Genomic DNA, 17,784 nt, shown 5'->3' on the forward strand with positions numbered 1-17,784 from the left:
GAAGGAAGGAAGGAAGGAAGGAAGGAAGGAAGGAAGGAAGGAAGGAAGGAAGGAAGGAAGGAAGGAAGGAAGGAAGGAAGGAAGGAAGGAAGGAAAAAGTTCTTCCTATCATAGTTGGCTTTGTAATCAAATCACTGCCAGAGAAACAGTGACCTGATTGACAGCCAGTGTCAAACCAAACATTCACAGGGCAGGGATGACGAGTGGCTTGTGGCCGCTCATAGTGGGCATGAAAAGGCTTTCAAACCCAGAGGAAGGACAGTTTGGGGCAAAGGCTGAGCCTTGGGCAGTGTGAAGCCATTTCAGTTCTTCTCCACATGCTGCCCTTTCACACCTTGTCCCGTGCACCTGGATCTACCCGGGCCACAAGAGATCTCAGCGGTGGACTTTGCAGCATGAGGTGCTGTGCTGCAGTGCTAGGCACAATCCCCTCTGTTTCCACAGCCTTGCACAAACCAGTCCATCCTCTGCTCCTTACTGCAGTCCTCCCCTTTGGAAAAGGAAGGCCCTGATAAACCCTGCATTAGTGTCAGGACACGAACCATGTCCCAAACAGCAACCTCATCCCAACCACAAAGGCAGGGAGAAAAATGGAGTTTAGCAGAGCAATGAAAGAGGACAGGGAAATCATGAAGATATTGCTAACACTGCACCCAAGTGGCCACAGGAGGACAGCATCTAGTAAGGAATAAGGAAAAGCTGGCCAGTATTTTCAGATGTTTCCCTGCAAAGTAACATCTGCCTGGGAACACCAGACCTATCCATTCAGGAACTCTTTAGCACTGGCTTGCCTAAGCCCTGGGGCTTCAGGGCTAGTGAAAAAATTCATCTGGTGCCTAAGCAGTTCACAGTCCAGTACACAGAGTATCTTGAGCAGAAAGCAGAGATGTAGTAAGATATCATGACGCTTTCCTACTCCATCTTAGCACATACGATCCAAGAAGTGACTAAATATAGACCTCGAGATCATAGCCAGAGACTGTCCAGTTCATACTCAGGTGTGACAGGGACAGAGCTAAACCAAATAGTCTGCATGCCAGCTCCTGGATCCCTGCTTAGTGCCAGGTTGTCTACTAAATTCCTAATCTAGAAGCGTGTTAAAACCAGAGAATACAACACACTTGCAACAAACATAAAACTAAATTAGCATCTCTTCCAAAAATACTCATTCAGGAATAAAATGAGCACAGAAAGTTCTGTCAATATTTTCCCACTAAGAAGAAATAGTTACTCAGAGTAAGTAACACATAAATAAACAAACTGCCTACAGTATTTCTTGCTGTAAAGTTGAATTTTGCATTAGGAGTCATTTCCTCATTCAGTCAAACCTACCTTGAACTTTTAGGGTAGCTGATGTCTTGTCACTAGCTGCTTCACATACATATGTTCCTTGGTCTTCATATTCACACTTGTGAATAGTAAGGCTTCTCATAGTTCCCTGGGAAACAATCTTCATGTTTTTATTTTGCTGAAGCTGTTTCCCATCCTAGAAGGGAAGAGACTAAATCAAATCACCATCAACTATTCTATGTCTGTATTGAGCGAAGCAAGCAGTCAGACCTTTGCTTAATTTATCTGCTTTAAGGGAATTAGTGGAATTGTGCTTAATGGAACTTCAGCACATGCCAAAATTTAAGCATTACAAATGGTTGGAGAACATGAATAAATTATGGGTTGATGTCAGAGACTTGTTTGTAGGTAGTGTATGGGGTTGGCAATTAGCCCTTTAGTATTTCTTCAAAATGATGTCTTCTATCTCCGCTTAAAGGAAGAATCAGATGGAGATGTAAAGTTTGAGATCCTCTCCAGATTGTCAGGTAAAAAAGGAGTGAGGTTTCACTCCAAACTGCAATTCCCAATATATCTAAAAATCCTGGCTGAGACTTGCAGTGTGTGAAGTGAATCACAAGACTGTGTCTTTGTCAACAGGCAGCACTCACATTCTGTCCAACTGTCCAATAACAGTTCAAGAGTTCACTAAAAATTCAAAAGCAGCTTAGCTTTTAGCCTGACAAATGCATACAAAATGGTCTGGTAAATAAATAACTCACAGAGAAATTAACTGGGCAAGTAAACGAATATAAGAACAAGAGCTGTACTAAAAGCTGAGCAGTATCGAGCTGCACTAAAAGCTGAAAAGCAAAGGCTCAAACCCAGGTTTCTTGGAAGTGAGAAAGAAAAAAAAAGGAAAAAAAAAAAAGGTTCTTATTGACTTTCAGGGACATTAGAAGTGAAAATTTCACTTTTCATTAAGTGCTGTACCTTGAACCACTTAACATCCACATTGGGCCTGGACAGCTCACACTCAAATGTGACTTTGTCCTTCTGAGTTACAGTCATGTTTGACAAAGGCTTGCTGATTCTCACAGGCAATTCTGTAAAAAGAAAAGGAAGTCCAGTAAATGCGGAATCAGGTTTGCTAGAAGCTTCAGGTACAAGGAATAAGCAGCTATCTTACATATTTAACATAGCTCATATGTGGAATCCTGTTGTTTCTAGCGCATCATTCAGTATACTGTTGATAATTACAACAATTCTGTTAATATTACAGAGATAAGTTATTCATTAGGGTCCATTTTATATGCAATTGCAAAGAAAGTCTGTTGCCCTCTTGAGAGCTCACTGGCTGGGACAAGAACAGGCAACCAAAAAATTACCATGTGCATTGTTCCATTTTCATGAGCTCAACATGATACACACATGGACAGATCAGCAACACTATTCACTCCACATCTCTACTGTTATGGTAGTTCTCAATGGAGAGGTGAGGCCTCGAAAGGCACTTGAAGAAAGCATAGTCAGAGCAGCTCTGTCACGCAGGACAGAACCTGTGTCTTTCATCCTCTAAAATTTGCTCAGTACTGAGAACATTTTTGGTGTTTCATAGCAGATAATAGATCACAAGCGACAATAAAGGGAAATGTGGCTCTGTAGCAGAACATGCTGATGTGCGGAGCTTCAAAAACATCTTGTAACTACTCACTCTTGCAGACATGTGCAATGGCATCCCACCATGGCTATGACCCATGCTCCACACTCCTTCAGAGCCTGGACTTTGGGGTCTACGTACCTGTCACATTAAGCATCCCTGAGGAATGAGTGCCATCTGCCTTGAAGGAGATGAGCCCTGCGTCTTCGAGAGTCAGAGAAGACAGAGTCAGCACATGTTTCTTCCCCACCACATCAATGTGGACATTCGGGGAAGGCTTCAGCCGAACACCATCTCTCTGCCAGACTCCTTCCACGCCCTCGTGCGACACCTCCACCTCAAAGGTGGCAGTTCCCTTCTCACACACTTCGATGGGCTGAAGGCCTTTCACCAGCGTGATCTTCCTCACTGCAAAACACCGCAGACCAGTTGGAAATCTCACAGTGATGCCCGGGCCAATTCTCCCAATATCTGCTGTGAAATGACCCAAGGACTTTCAAAAGTGCTCAAAATAGATTCATTGAAAAACAATTTTTGCAATAAAAGAAAACCTGGCCATATTGTTACCACGGTTGCTGATCTGAAATGGATGCTATCAGATGTGACAGACAGGACAACCAAACACAGCAAGGGTTTTTCCTGACAGTTCAACTCCATTCACTTACTGGCAATGCTAGGAATAAATTTTGAAGTTGCACGCACATATACAGGAGTAGAGACATTTCTGTGCTGGGTGAGATTTCCTGTGCAAATCCCTTGCATGGTCCCCTCTTGAACTCCAATTATTTAAGCAAAATTTGCCTCAGCAACACATTTTTAACCTGACTAATGCAGAAAGAAGTTTGTTCTTTGCATCCCAAACTGAGACACCAACTCTCCTGGCTTTGCCCTTTGAGGTTGCATCCACCCCTGATTTCTCATCTAACTTTGCAGCCAGTCCCTAACCCTTCCTGGTTAACTTACCAAACTAAACATCATGTACTTGTTGCAATCTAAGCTCAAGTTAAGTTAATCTAAATTAACAGGTATTCCAACCTTTCAAATAGTGAATGGACTGAGACAAAATCGCAATTATTCTGGAGAGGAAGGGAAAGTGATTTTCAAGAACATTAACTAAATAAACAGCATAGCAATTCCTAACTCAATAAGTTACCTTCTAGGCACAGCATGAGCTTGTAATGTATGTAGGACTGAAAAAAAATATTTTTGCAAAGATCTTTCTTTTATAAAGCAACAGACAATTGGGACATGATGGAACTTTTAGCAGATTTAATAGACAGTATTTCATGCCAAGAGACCTGAAATTTCATACCCGTGTTCTCAGTACAATTTCTGATATAATTAGTTAACCTAAGTATGCTATCCAGGGAACTGCAAGACCATTCAACTTACTTTCCACATTGATCTTGGCTTGAGTCTTGTCATCAGGACTCTCGCAGCAGTAGAAGCCCCTTTCTGCAAAGGAGATGTTCTTTATCGTGAGGATATGCTTTGTTCCCTCATCTTTGATCTCTATTTTTTCACTGGGCTTCAACTCAATTTTGTTCCTCATCCACTTCACTTTGGCAGGTTTGGTCAGTTCGACCTCCAGGGCCACCGTTTCTCTTTCTTCAACTGTTTTGGGCTCCAGTTTCTTCTTGAATGAGATTGGGGCCTCTGCCAAAAGAGGAAGATATTAGCCAAAATTTGGAGTATCCTGAAAATGTGCTGCTGGTGGAAATTAAAACAGTGGCCGTGAATTCTGGGCACCTTTATTTGATAAACTGAAGGCAGCAACCCCCTGCTACTCACATAATCTGTCAAGGGGAGGCCATATAAAGCAGAGACTATAGCATCAGCGACAGCTTGTCAAAAGGGACATGATTTTGTCTCTTACCTCGGACCCTGAGCTTGGCACTGGTTTCTACACCCTCAGCTATGGCAGAGATTTCAGCCGCATCTTCCATCGTCAGATCAGTGATGGTGAGGCTGTGGTTGGCATCCTTCTGCAAGATCACATACTTCTGGCTGGCCTCAATTTTGACACCGTTCCTGTGCCACGTAACCACAGCATCACTGGGAGAGACAGTACACTTGAACACAGCCTCCTTTCCTTCTTCAGAGACTGTGTTGTTGAGACTTGTGACAAACTGCACCACTCTGGGAGCTGATAGAAAGGAAGAAAACACTTAGGAGCATGTCTTTGAGATGTGGTATGAACACCTCCAAAGAGCAGGCAGATTCAATGATTTTATCAAATGGATCAATATATCATTTACAGTAAGTCATCACAGTAAGAGGTCACCACTTCTCCTGTCTCTGGCTCACGTTTCATATATTAAGGTGTCAGAAGAAAGAGGAGCAAAGAAAATAAAATGCAGATTTGCATTTTATCTGCCACTTATAAAATGCTTGTTTCTTACTGGCAAAATTACCTATATAATTCTTTCTTCTCTCATTTTTATGATCTATGATCTTTTCTAGATCTAACTAAGAAGAATTATTAATGTGATATTCCTGAATTTACATCCGCTTTTCTTATCTGTTTGCCTTATTTCCATTCTCCTCCACCATGTACAACGCTTTGCCCCAAATCTGGCAGTTCTGGGACATGCACAGCATCCATCCAGTTTTCCTTAGTGGCCTTTTCCCCACAGCTCTATTTCAATGTCTTAAAATCTCCCACTTACAGTTCATTTTCAGCTACCCTCACTGGAAAAGGTTTTATGAACAGGTGTGTGAAGGAGATGACAAACAAAACCGTATAGCACTGATTTAGCCCCAAAATCTTCATCCAAACACGAGATGACAAACAAAACCGTATAGCACTGATTTAGCCCCAAAATCTTCATCCAAACACTGTTCACCTTAGCCACCCATCAAAACAATATAGATCCCCGAAGCAAAAACTCACCAGTAGGTACAATCTTGAAGGTCAGCTTCTCACCCGCAGCCTCACAGGTGTATTCTCCAGCATCTTTCTTATCCAGATGCTCTATATGCAGGTATTGCGTTTTACCCTGAGACTCTGTTGTAAATTTTTTAGAGGAAGCAAGCACTTTTCCATCCTTGTACCACTTCACATCAGTTATATCCTCTGCTACGTCACAGCTGAGGGTAGCATTTTCATTGAGCACAGCATGTACCTCTTTCTCAACCTTCTCCAGGTTTATAAATACAGGTTTTGGTTCTATGTGCAGAAAAAGGAGCAAATATCAACAGAGAGATTAAAATGAAGTCATCTTACATACCTGTGTGCAGACACCCAGAAAACGTCAAGGTTACCATTGATGTTAAAAACAAGTATCTTCACTGGGCACTATCTACCCCTCTGTGTGCACAAACTGCAACATGGAAATTAGGGAAGTAAAATTCCAGGAATGCAAAAGACCAAAGGGTCCTTGATAACACTCCCACGATTGCAAACATGCAAATAAGGTCAAACTCGGAAACTTCCACAGATCTCTTTCCTGCATATGGCAAATTCCTCTACCCCCTATTTCTTTTTAAGAGCTACATTAAAAAAAAAAAAATGATTACCACTTATCGAGCCTCAGCAATTTCTCTCACAGTTCAACTAGTTCCAGGTTCCTCACTGCTAGTGCAGCACTGTGCTCAGAAATGCCTTGTGGCTGCTAACAGCCTGGCTGAGTACCTCTTCAACAGCATCTTTCCAAATTTCTTCTGAAAATTCTGAAAAGGTCTGTAGTCCTTGTATCGATGGTTCTTAATTGATTCCTCCAATCCTTTGTTCCTTGCATGTAACTTACAGATAGTCTACTTTACTCATGGTTCCACCACTCAGTCCTATGCAGTTTTACGCGATGAGTGTCAGAGTCTCTCCTGTGATTGTGACTGCACTGCAAATGGGGCAACGTGCTGCCTGGAGGGGAGCAAAAGTTGCTCATCCTGTAACACTACATGCAAAAGGCACGATCCTGTTGCATCACAGGCTCTTGTCTTTGCCAAGAGGTTCAAGGCACAAGAATCGCCCTTTGGAAACCCAGGAATGAGAAGGACCTGAACAACAGGCTGACCATTATTTCTATTATACTAATTTCTGCAATTATTATAATATAGACTATTTAAGAATATGATATGCCTTTGTAACATGTTAAAAAATACATTTGCTATATATTAGACCTACCAGCAAATCGGTTAAAGTTTACAAAGAGTCCACCCTTTTGCATCTGGGTCGTTGTGTGATATGGCACCACAATTATCTGCCATCCAAATTTTAAGGGGTGTCACTCTTACCTGTGATGTTAATCCTGAAGGTCAGTTTCTGGCCCGCAGCCTCACAGGTGTACTCGCCAGCATCTTTCTCTTCCACCTTACTCAACACCAGCCGCCGCGATTTGCCCTCCGACTCCACCTTGAACTTCTTGCTGGAGGTGATCAGCTTGCCCTCTTTGTACCATTTCACCTCGGTGGTCCCCTGGGCCACCTCGCAGCTCAGCATGACGTCCCTTTTGGGGGCTGCCTGCACCTCCTTGTGCACACTGTCCTTGTTTGTAAACACGATTTCTGGCTCTGAAAAGAGAGGTTAGTTCAAAGTGAATCCTCGAGCTGAAGTCTCCTAAACTCCCTGCCACAGAATACAGGGAATACTAGAAACCACTTCTACCACTTGATGATACACATCCATTGGAAGGACATGTGAATTGTGATTTTTTAAAAAATAATCTTTTATTTGCTTTGTGATTAATCACACAAGTATTAATAATATATATTTCAGCAAGCTAGGTCACTGGATGGCTCATAGTAGCACTATATGGCAGGCCCCAGCCAAGACAAGATTACTTTTGTTTTACGTTGAATAAAGAATATGGATTCTCCATGGCAGAAACTGCCTCCTGCTATGCCAGAGCCCCATAACTTTGATTTCTTTTGCTCCAGGCAGATGTCTCTGATGCCCCTACTTTCTCACAGGCTTGGCACCAGGTCATTTCATACACTCCTTATGGAACTAGACCAGGACTTAGTTGTTCAAGACCATGTTATTATCTCCATTTATACATAATTTGTCATTACCTATTTTTATGAGAAAATCCCAGCACATCTCACCCCAATTTACTATCAGAGCTGGGACACCCCAATGATTTTGCCTCCAAAATTAATTATGGAAAAGCATTCAGTTTGCTAATTATTTCAGAAATAGGAAGGTTTTCTCTCACCTGTGACAACCAAATTGAAGAGCACTCTCTGATCGTCAGCCTCGCAGGTGTATTTGCCAGCGTCTGTCTTTTCCACTTGATGCACCACGAGCCGCCGTGCTTTGCCCTCCTGCTCCACCTTGAACTTCTTGCTGGAGGTTATCGGCTTCCCCTCCTTGTACCACTTCACCTCAGTCTTCTCCTGGATCACACTGCAACTCAGCAAGGCGTTCTCTTTTAGGACCGCCTTCACCTCATTCTTCACTCCACTTTCAAACACATCACCTGCAAGATTGGAAAGAAGGAAAAGTTGCACCAGGGCCATCAGAATTGTATAAAAGAATAACTTTGAAGTTTCATTCCCACATTGGATCAGAGTTCATGCAAGATTAGGCATGTTTCTAAACCATTTTGGTGAAGCTGGTTGTAGATTTTAAGAAACTTATGATACTTCAAAGCTCTGTCTCCAAGTTCCTGTTGCATGTGATCTTCAACAGGAGATTGTCTAGTAGGTTATGGTTTAAATAAATTAACTGTTTATTTACAAAAGTTATGAAAATTATTTACGAGAGTTACGAAAATGCTTGTGGAAGCATTGGGCAGGAAATTACTGCTTATAAAGAGCACAGTTCCCGGCTGCTGCTCACTTGGACATCAGGCATGCTGCCAGCACAATTACGGTGCCTTGTCTTTCGGAGCCTACGCCAGCTTTTTTGCAGATGTTGTGTAGGGTCAGTCTCTGCAGGCCCAATGGGGAGGTGGGCACTCTTGGGAAGAGTGACACGTCTATCCACTCACAGAAAAGATGGGGCCGTGCAAACACAGAAAACAGCAAGTAAGTTGAGGTCAAGATCTTACGCTGTTGACCATGGCTCTAGGTGTCCCTGCTTGACTTGCTCTAGGTGTCCCTGCTTGAGCAGGAAGGTTGGACTAGATGATCTCTAGAGGTCCCTTCCAACCTTAAACATTCTGTGATTCTGTGACGGCTGCACATGTAACCTCGGGATCTCATCCATGGGCTTACTGACAATACTGCACCTCCATGGATGGGGGCTGCAAATTCAAGCAGCATTCAGACTAAATCTAAAACACCTTAAGCACGCACTATGGTTTACATTCAAAACAGTCTGCAAAAATAGTAACTTTTCAGCCTCAGTCTACAAATTGGACCATGGACATGAATGGCAACCAGATGAGTTTCAAATTAGTCTTTATAAATGAGGCCTGCATTTAAAATGACAGATTAGCATGGTGGAACATACTAGATAGACTTGCTTATGCTCTGCATTTTCACACTTTAGTATTAAACATTTTTATAACAAGAGAAAATGCAACCAAATCTTTTAATCATCTGACCTGTCACTAGCAATTCTGCAGGATTCAAACTGATCTCAAAGACAACAACAATAGACTTCAGATGTCTGATCAATAGTTTGCCTCAGAATCTATTTTAAAGTTAAGCAAGCATTCACTGCAGGTCACATTTCAAAATCTTAACTGGGAGCAGAGTTTTGCTAAAACTGAGGATAAAGAATTTCAAGCTCTGGAGCTTTGGCCCACTTCAAATGAGGATTTTTAAACCAATTCCCTGCATGCAATCAAGACTGAGTTAAGGAGCTTGCAGAAGCAGTTCTTCCAGCTGCATATTTTGTTCATGCTACAAAGTGTGGAGCATTCCCTCTTTACACTGAATCAAAGGGCCAGTAGCTACCCCAGCACACAATACTGAGCATCCAACCTTCAAGCTGTCCTTAAACAGAGGAGGTTTTGTGCTACCAGGGGAACACAGGAGCTCCAAAAAGCTCTCTGAGCGCAATGGTGACAGGATAAATTAAGACTCAGCAAGCCACAGCACTTTAGGATAACCTAGTGAGAGGAGGATTTCTGCATGAAAGAGCCAGCCACTCCAAGAGTACTCATAATCCCTCTCAACTTTCACACTAGATCGTTTTCCAATGAGCTGTGGGACTTGCACGTCGTGTTACAGCCGCACACATGAGAAGGGCAGCAACTGTAGCTAGACGAGCACTTCCACTTGCAGCAGAGGGGGAAGGTCCTACCTGACCCCGTGCAGCCATGAAGTCACCCAGTCTGGAAGAGAACTGGAAACACTTGGTTTCTGAGACAAGCAGCTAAGAATAGCCCTCGTAGAGGAATTCAAATCTCACAATCCTGCATTTTTCTGCACCTCATGGAGGGACTAAAGGACAATTGGCACCAGCAGCAGAGACAGGGACCTCACTCTCTTGCAGCTTATCTGTATTCTTTCTACTAATGCCCATTTTGCATTTTCTCAGAATGGTGTCTCAAAGATCTAAACGCATGGCTATCCATCCATCGAAACCATCAGTTCCCAGAGCCAAAAGCATGACTAATTCCCAGGGCCAGAGCCTGCATAACTCGGGAGGAAGCAGCTGAATGCCCCCAACATGCAGCCTGCGCATGGACACCTCATAGTTAGTGCTTTTTAGTAGATGCTTTGGGGAGCTGTGAAGCTATGGGAGCAATTGCTCATGGAAGGTGGAGGTGCAGGATGCCTCAAGGCACCAAGAGAGCAGTAAAGACTGCAACCTTTAGAGGAGAACAGAACGCAAGCTATGCCCTGCAAGGACTCTGGGTCTCCAGCAGGCGGGGAAGCTGCAAGGGCAGTAGATTCCCAGTGCAGCTGCTCCTTTGCATAGCCGATAAAATGCCAGAGCTCTGCCAGGATTAGGGAACCAGGGTGCTTGGTGCTATAGGAAAGCAGAAGAGAAAATAGATCCCCTGCTCCATCAGAATTTGAGACGAGAACTGTAAAGTTTATAGGCAAGCATCTGGCCCAGAAACACAGGTGGCACGGTATTACTGCTTTGAATAAAGCAAGCAAACAAGAAGTCCTTCTTATCAGCCAATTAAAAAGTGATCACTCAGACATGCCATGGCCATCTGGAGCCTAAGATAATGTTTTTGGGACCTCTATCATCTTGCAAAACATCCTGAGACGAAAGGAAACTGTACAGTGGGGTCAGAATGAAAAGTCTAAATCTTTCAGCTCCAAAGCAAGTTGCTTAAATAGAAAAACAAAAATACAAGATTTTTTTTTTTTTTTTTGATATGCCATTACATGTCATTACGAAAGCAGCACTGGCAATGAACACTAATCAGCTTTGGATTGAACAGACCATGCGTACATTTAGTGTAGCCATTGGATTTTGAGGACCATAATCTGCTATGAAATCCCAAACCTTCTCAGTACAGACACAATAAAGTCCAGGCTATCTGCATCTCTGCTGCATCTCTGTGGGTCCCAGCCACAGCCAAACATTTAGAATGCATCAAGCCTGGTGAATTTGTGAGAAGCTATACAGAAGGTAATATCTTATCCCATGCTTTGACCAGGAAAAAAGTGAATATGAAATTCTTATAGTCTAAGAAGAAATGACACCATAAGAGAGTACATCCAGCACTGGTGCAAATGAAAAGCTTCTCTCCTGTTTCAGTGTGTTCACAACCTCAAGTATTCTCCTACAATCTATGTACCAGATCCAACCTATTTCCTAGATTCAATTTCTTTCTTCTAAGTGCAGCATCAGATTCTAATTTATGTAAAAACAAAAATCTTCATTGATAGCCCAGTTGTCCCGTGTCTCCACTTATCTGAGTCTCTCCAATTCAGTCTTTCACCATCCAAAGTTCTCCAATCTCCCCTCCTTCCCTTTTTATCTACCTCTCTCTCTTCTATGGCCTTTCATGGTAATTCTGTAGGAGTGCTGCTGACAGCACAGCAGGCGATTATGAGCACTGCAGATGTTATCCTCCTTGCCTACTATTTGTTTGAGTTGCAATTGTCAATGGCATTATATGTATACATATATATGTAAATATATACATATGATGGTATGACACTTGGTGGAAAATCAAGTTCTACAGCTAAAATATTTACCCCAGAGTGGCTGTGAGATGACCCCCTGAATGCAAGATGCCACACAAAATGGAGCAGTCCTTTATCTTTGTTATCTCTAACCTTTTTTCACCTATGACTTTGACAAAGAAGATTATTCTGCACATCACAGCTATAGGTCCCAAGTCCTATTCATGACCATGAACTTGCATTCTGATACCCCAGAGGTGACAACTAATTTATGGTCCTGCTTGATCTGCATTTGATTCCTTTTCCATATGCTTCCATCTGACAAATCACACAGTAGCTCAAGGTCTTCATGAGCATTAGCTGTTATTTCTACAGCCACTCAGGGCTTGTTTGAAACCTAACAGGGTCATCAGCGAAAAAGAAGAGAGCAGAAAGAAAAAGCAAAGCAGAAAAGCAACTGCTTTGAGCCAGGCTTGCTCAGCCTGGCACGTTATGTACATAACCACTTTACTCCTGTGCTACCCACACCAGCGTTTTGGCTTGGAGCTCCAGAGGAAGAAACGCATGGCGCATCAACACTGGTGCCAACCACACTCATGGCAATGACATCAAGAAGGTAGATATGTGGATATGTTTATCTGTTTGCAGATAAACATATCTACAGTAACTGTGACTATGGCAACTGCAACTGTGGTAACTACAATTACTATAACTACTTGATAAGTAATTTTATAAAAAAAGCAGCCAGGAAAAAATCCCCTCCAAATTTCTGTACTAAGGAACACATGGTTCCAAGGTTTAAGTCAGCCACAGAGGTAGTAGCTGTGAGTCTCTTGTTTGGGAGCTGGGTATGGATGAATCTAGTTGAAAAAGCTGCCTTCAGTCTTTAAAAGAAAATCACCTGAGGTACAGAAGTTCAAACTCAGAATCAGTTTGGGAGCATTAGCATATGTATACATATAAATAAACTATTCTAATATATGTGTGTGTGTGTATATATATATATATATATATACAGGTGTGTGTGTCTCATACAGAGAATACTTTATTAATAATGATAAACCTCTCTGTATTCAGTATTCAGACTCTTTCCATGACCAGTAATTTAATACAAAGAACACTCAACGTGTTGTGGCCAAATATATTGAATTGGAAAATGTTCACACTTTTAATTTCATTCTTCTGAAAGAAGTCACTAAGCACTGCAAGTGGACTTACTGACATCCTGATCGTGTCTCCTTAATAAGCTATTGACCTACTAGGTGTGCGCTGTGAAATCAATACTAGCCTTATATGAGAAAAAAAAACCAGCTTCTAGACAGATGTGGATCTATAGTCATAACCTAAATCCACCTAACTAATGTGCAGTCATTTCCTGCCACCTGCACGGGAATCAGGCAGGTTTTGAATACCTCCAAAGTAGGAGACTCCACAACCTCTCTGGTCCCATCCTTTTGAAATCTTTCTTAAGATATTTATATATACCGATGAGATTTCCCCTCAGAATTCTCTTCTCCAGGCTGAACAGGCCCAGCTCTCTGAGCCTCTCCTCACAGGAGAGATGCTCCAGTCTCCCCATCATCTTAGAAGCCCTCCCATGGACTTAGCACTCCAGATATGGCCTAACCAGGGCTGAGTAGAGGGAGAGGATCCCCTCCCTCGAGCTTAGGAACAGCTTTAGCTCAGTATTGCAATTCTTTTTGCAGCAACTTTTGTTTTCAGTCATTAAGTTTCTCAAAGACAATTAGTACACTGCACCCATGCCAGGCATGTGGTGTCAAGGAACAAATATTTTATTAAAAATGTAATAATTAGGAGCAATCTATTTTAAATAATTAGCGAGCAGGTATTCTCTCCAGAGTCCTGCAGTTCAAGACTAGTGGAATAACCATAAAAGGCAGATTACTTCCCTGTCCTAATTTCATTCCTTGATTCTGCAGTGCTGCTTATTAGCACTCCAAAACCTTTTTGTGCTGAAATATAAAACAAGGTGGAATTTATACTAACTAGTGCGGTTAAGGCTGTAGTTGAAGCAAGAAGTTCATAGGGATTCACGGATATTATTGATTTTTTTATCTGAAGCATGTAATGTTTTGTAATGGGAGCTATAGGTGGGATTCATCAAACCTACATTCAGACATCAAAAGGTTGGCATCCTGTTTCATGAAAATTCTTTCTACATGTGACGTGTGAAGGCATTCCCAGAAAATCTCTCTCTATATATATAAATAGATTTTCTGGGAATGCCTTCACACGTCACGTGTAGAAAAAAAAAATCTGTCCTAATATCTATCCAGGATATATATATATCTTGATGAGAGCTCTCATCAGATCACATAAATAGTCCTCTAGGGGTACCTTTCACTCAGGATCAACCAGTTCAAATGGAGCCTAGCTGACTATTCTAGACCTGTCTTCCAGTAGGTGAAGTCAGAGACTATGATTCACCCCCAAAGTGACATTTGGAAATATTGGATTCTCCAAACAGAATGGGAGATATGATTCAAAGAAAATACTGGAGCAATCAGTGCTAAAATGGAAGCAATTCCTCTAGCTCAGTAATCTCTCTAGCAATCCTTCAAGTCCAGTGCGCTGCTAGAGATCAATCAGCCCTCTTAAGCTTCTGTTTGGTCTATGGAAAACATCATAGTAATATGGACATACTGCTACAGGTGACAAGTGCATAGCTTTGTATGACAGTTGTTACGTCTCTTGTATTGCATTGCAATCTGTAGATACACCGTAAGCTTCACTGGTGTTTCAATATGTGTCTTAAGACTTGTTTAAAAATTAGGCTTAAGATATAAACCAAAAAACTACTTATACAAGAGAGATTCCCCTCAGATTATGCAAATTCAATCAGCTGAATTTCAAAGGTATTGCATTCCAAAGACTATTTTCTGTGTCGTCTTGTACTCCAGCTCCATCCTGGACTGGAATACATCAGCGGCAAGCATTTTCCTTTGAGGCTTGACCTGATAGATGTTTTATGCTGATGAAAATGGGTCATCAATTAATGGCTTCACTTTCTGTACGTAAGGGAGTGTATGTAGATGTCTGAGATCACAGTGTCCTTTGAGAAAACAGGAGGTGCTTGACTGTCCACATCAGAAGTTGAGTTGTAGAAGAGGACACAGGACTTGGACACACAGACCTTGGTACCTCAGGAGGCTCAAAGACAGCCTAAGTAGTGGAGCAATTGCTAAACTGAAATAATATGGGCAAGATAAGGCACCCAAAACTATAAAACAAGATAGACATTTTGAGTCAAAATAATCCTTGAACTGATCTTAATACATAACACCACAATTATATTATCTGCCTGTATTGGGGATTTGAGTAGTGCTATAATCTCTGAAATAGTACTACGCAATGTTGGACCAAGAAACTGCTAATCTAAGAAGTAACAGACAGAATAAGACAAGCCTGCAAAGTCTACTACAGCTTGATTCCATATTTTGACCATCAATTTACCTGAGACTTTTAAATCAAAAGTGAGAGTGTCATCTCCAATTTTACACGTGTATGTCCCTTCATCTTCTTTTGTCACAGCCGAAGCCACAAGCTTGTGCACTTTGCCCTTATCTTCCAAAGAGAATTTCTTGTTTGCTGTGATTTCTTTGCCATCTTTGTACCACTTGACCATCACGTTGTCTTCAGAGGTCTCAGAAACAAATTCAGCCTTTTTTCCAGGAACAGCTTTGATAATTCCTCCAGTTTTCTCTTTGTTTATGAAAGTTGCAAGTGCTGAAACAAAATATGGACATAGCTGTACTATGGAGAAGGTGTGCAATTTCATTGACCCTAATTCAACAAAAAGAAGCTTTAAAAGTTAATGGCATTTTGCTGTTTTACATAGCATTTTCCCTTTGATTACATTGCAAAAAGGAAAAGATCCTCAATATCCTCTAGAAAACACAGAACACYGACAGAAGTAAACAAACAAACAAAMAAAAAAAATCAAAGAAAATTTCAAGTCCAACATGACCCTRGTCCGTCAGCTTTAATTTCTAGAGAAGGTCCAGCTTAGAGCGACAAGGAAGACTAAGTGTGCTGGGGCCATTTAGGACAGAGAAGAATGAGAAGAGATCTGATCAATATCTGTAAGTACCTGAGGGGAGAATGCAGGGTGAAACTCTTCTCAGTAGTCCCAATGACAGGACAGGGGGWAATGTGTACAAATCGAAACACAGGAAACTCTGTGTTTCATGGAGAAATATGGAGAAACACAGCTCTCCATGTGARGAAGAACTTCTTTCCAGTGAGAATGACAGAGTCTTGGAACAGGCTGCCCAGGCAGGTTRTGGAGTCTCCTTTGGATATCTCCCAAACCTGCCTGGATGCCAGCCCGTGCTCAACGTGTCCCTGCTGGAGTAGGGGGATTGGACTAGATGATCTCTAAAGGTCCCTTCCGACCTTAACCATTCTCTGATTAACTAGAGCTGAAGTAGCTTGTAAGTGACTTCTTCAATAGCACGTAGCAAATACAGGGCAGGCAGAGGATCGTGWGTGTCATGTCCTGCTTACAAAGCTGCATTTCCTCAATACAAAAGCATGATTTCACTATCCACACTTCCAGCACATGAAGGAATGTCAAGTTCTTCACARTGTTYCACMCTTCAATGTGAGTGAAAAYGCAGCTCTGCTTCACTGAGGTGCCYTGGAAGGGCTCTGAAAACTGCTTGCTGAGGACAGGAACAGGCCTGTAAAGCCAAGCAGTCCAGACAGCCACATACCTTTCACTGAAAGCTGATAGACCATTTTATCYCCTTCRCAGACACACTCATAAACTCCAGCATCCTCGGTCGCAATGTTGTGAATTCTCAAGGTGCGCCGTTTGCCCACAKTTTGATGCTCGTATTTGTCGCCGGCCTTGAGCTCTTTCCCATCCTTCAGCCATTTCACAGCAGCATCCGCATCRGAAAGCTCRGCCTGAAGCTTGGCCTCCTCACGCAGTCGAGCAGAGACCTTTTCTGTGTCTCTGCTCTTGTTGGTAAATCTCACGGGAGCAGCTGTCAGGAGTAAAGGCCTTGTTAATGCAGGTTATATCCAACTAATGCCTGTCTGATCTGCAGGCTCTTTTAAAAAAAGTCTTAAGTCTTATCATATAATCATATGACATTAATCATATCCATCATTATTGAACAGCCCGTTTTAATATAGCACAACATTTTTCCAGTTCAAGAGGCTCAATGTGATTTTCTTATGGCTAGCATCACTGAGAAACAAAAATGGACATCCTTTCACTCATTAATACTCATTTTTAAAAAGCATTTGCAGAGATTTTCGCAAAGATTCCAGATTATCCTTCAGGAACAAATGTCTATTTAATGTTTCTGGCCTTGCAAATCAGATAGAGGAGATACAGTTATCACTGTCATTTCTTCGAGGTAAGCGAAGGCACCCAAGTCTCAATTCTGCACAGAGTTACACAAGGCTAACTGACCCTTCATACTTGTCTTCATCTGAGAAAAAAAATCTCCAAGGAAACTCTTCCTTACTAATTAAAGATCCTTTAATTTTGAATGGCTCCACTATAGTAAGAAAGGCCAGTCAAACCTGGAGCTACCTGTATTGTGGATTTGGAGAGGGTTAGAACCTCTGAAACATTACCATGCAATGATGCCCAAGGAAGTGCAAATCTAGGAAGTAACAGTTATAATGAGCCAAGCCTGGAAAACATAAAACAACTTCATGCCATATTTTGACCATCAATTTACCTGAGACTTTTAAATCAAAAGTGAGAGTGTCATCTCCAATTTTACATGTGTATGTCCCCTCATCTTCTTTTGTCACAGCTGAAGCCACAAGCTTGTGCACTTTGCCCTTATCTTCCAAAGAGAATTTCTTGTTTGCTGTGATTTCTTTGC

The 17,784-nt window shown here is 41.9% G+C and overlaps 1 protein-coding gene across 1 annotated transcript in view; it reads right to left on the bottom strand.

The window, feature by feature from the left end:
* OBSCN (obscurin, cytoskeletal calmodulin and titin-interacting RhoGEF) overlaps positions 1–17,784 on the bottom strand; it is a 129,766-nt gene that overhangs the window by 82,874 nt on the left and 29,108 nt on the right. The window contains exons 7-17 of the mRNA XM_026046171.1: positions 17,635–17,778; positions 16,651–16,926; positions 15,389–15,718; positions 8,086–8,349; positions 7,166–7,441; positions 5,823–6,098; positions 4,806–5,075; positions 4,322–4,585; positions 3,071–3,337; positions 2,263–2,375; positions 1,333–1,486 (exon numbers count right to left, since the gene is read on the bottom strand). Coding sequence (XP_025901956.1) covers positions 1,333–1,486; positions 2,263–2,375; positions 3,071–3,337; positions 4,322–4,585; positions 4,806–5,075; positions 5,823–6,098; positions 7,166–7,441; positions 8,086–8,349; positions 15,389–15,718; positions 16,651–16,926; positions 17,635–17,778 — 2,634 coding nt within the window. The remainder of the gene's footprint in view (positions 1–1,332; positions 1,487–2,262; positions 2,376–3,070; positions 3,338–4,321; positions 4,586–4,805; positions 5,076–5,822; positions 6,099–7,165; positions 7,442–8,085; positions 8,350–15,388; positions 15,719–16,650; positions 16,927–17,634; positions 17,779–17,784) is intronic.

This window comes from Nothoprocta perdicaria, unplaced genomic scaffold (assembly GCF_003342845.1).
Source record: "Nothoprocta perdicaria isolate Ctin4 unplaced genomic scaffold, notPer1 scaffold_424, whole genome shotgun sequence".
In the NCBI taxonomy this organism is placed as follows: domain Eukaryota; kingdom Metazoa; phylum Chordata; class Aves; order Tinamiformes; family Tinamidae; genus Nothoprocta; species Nothoprocta perdicaria.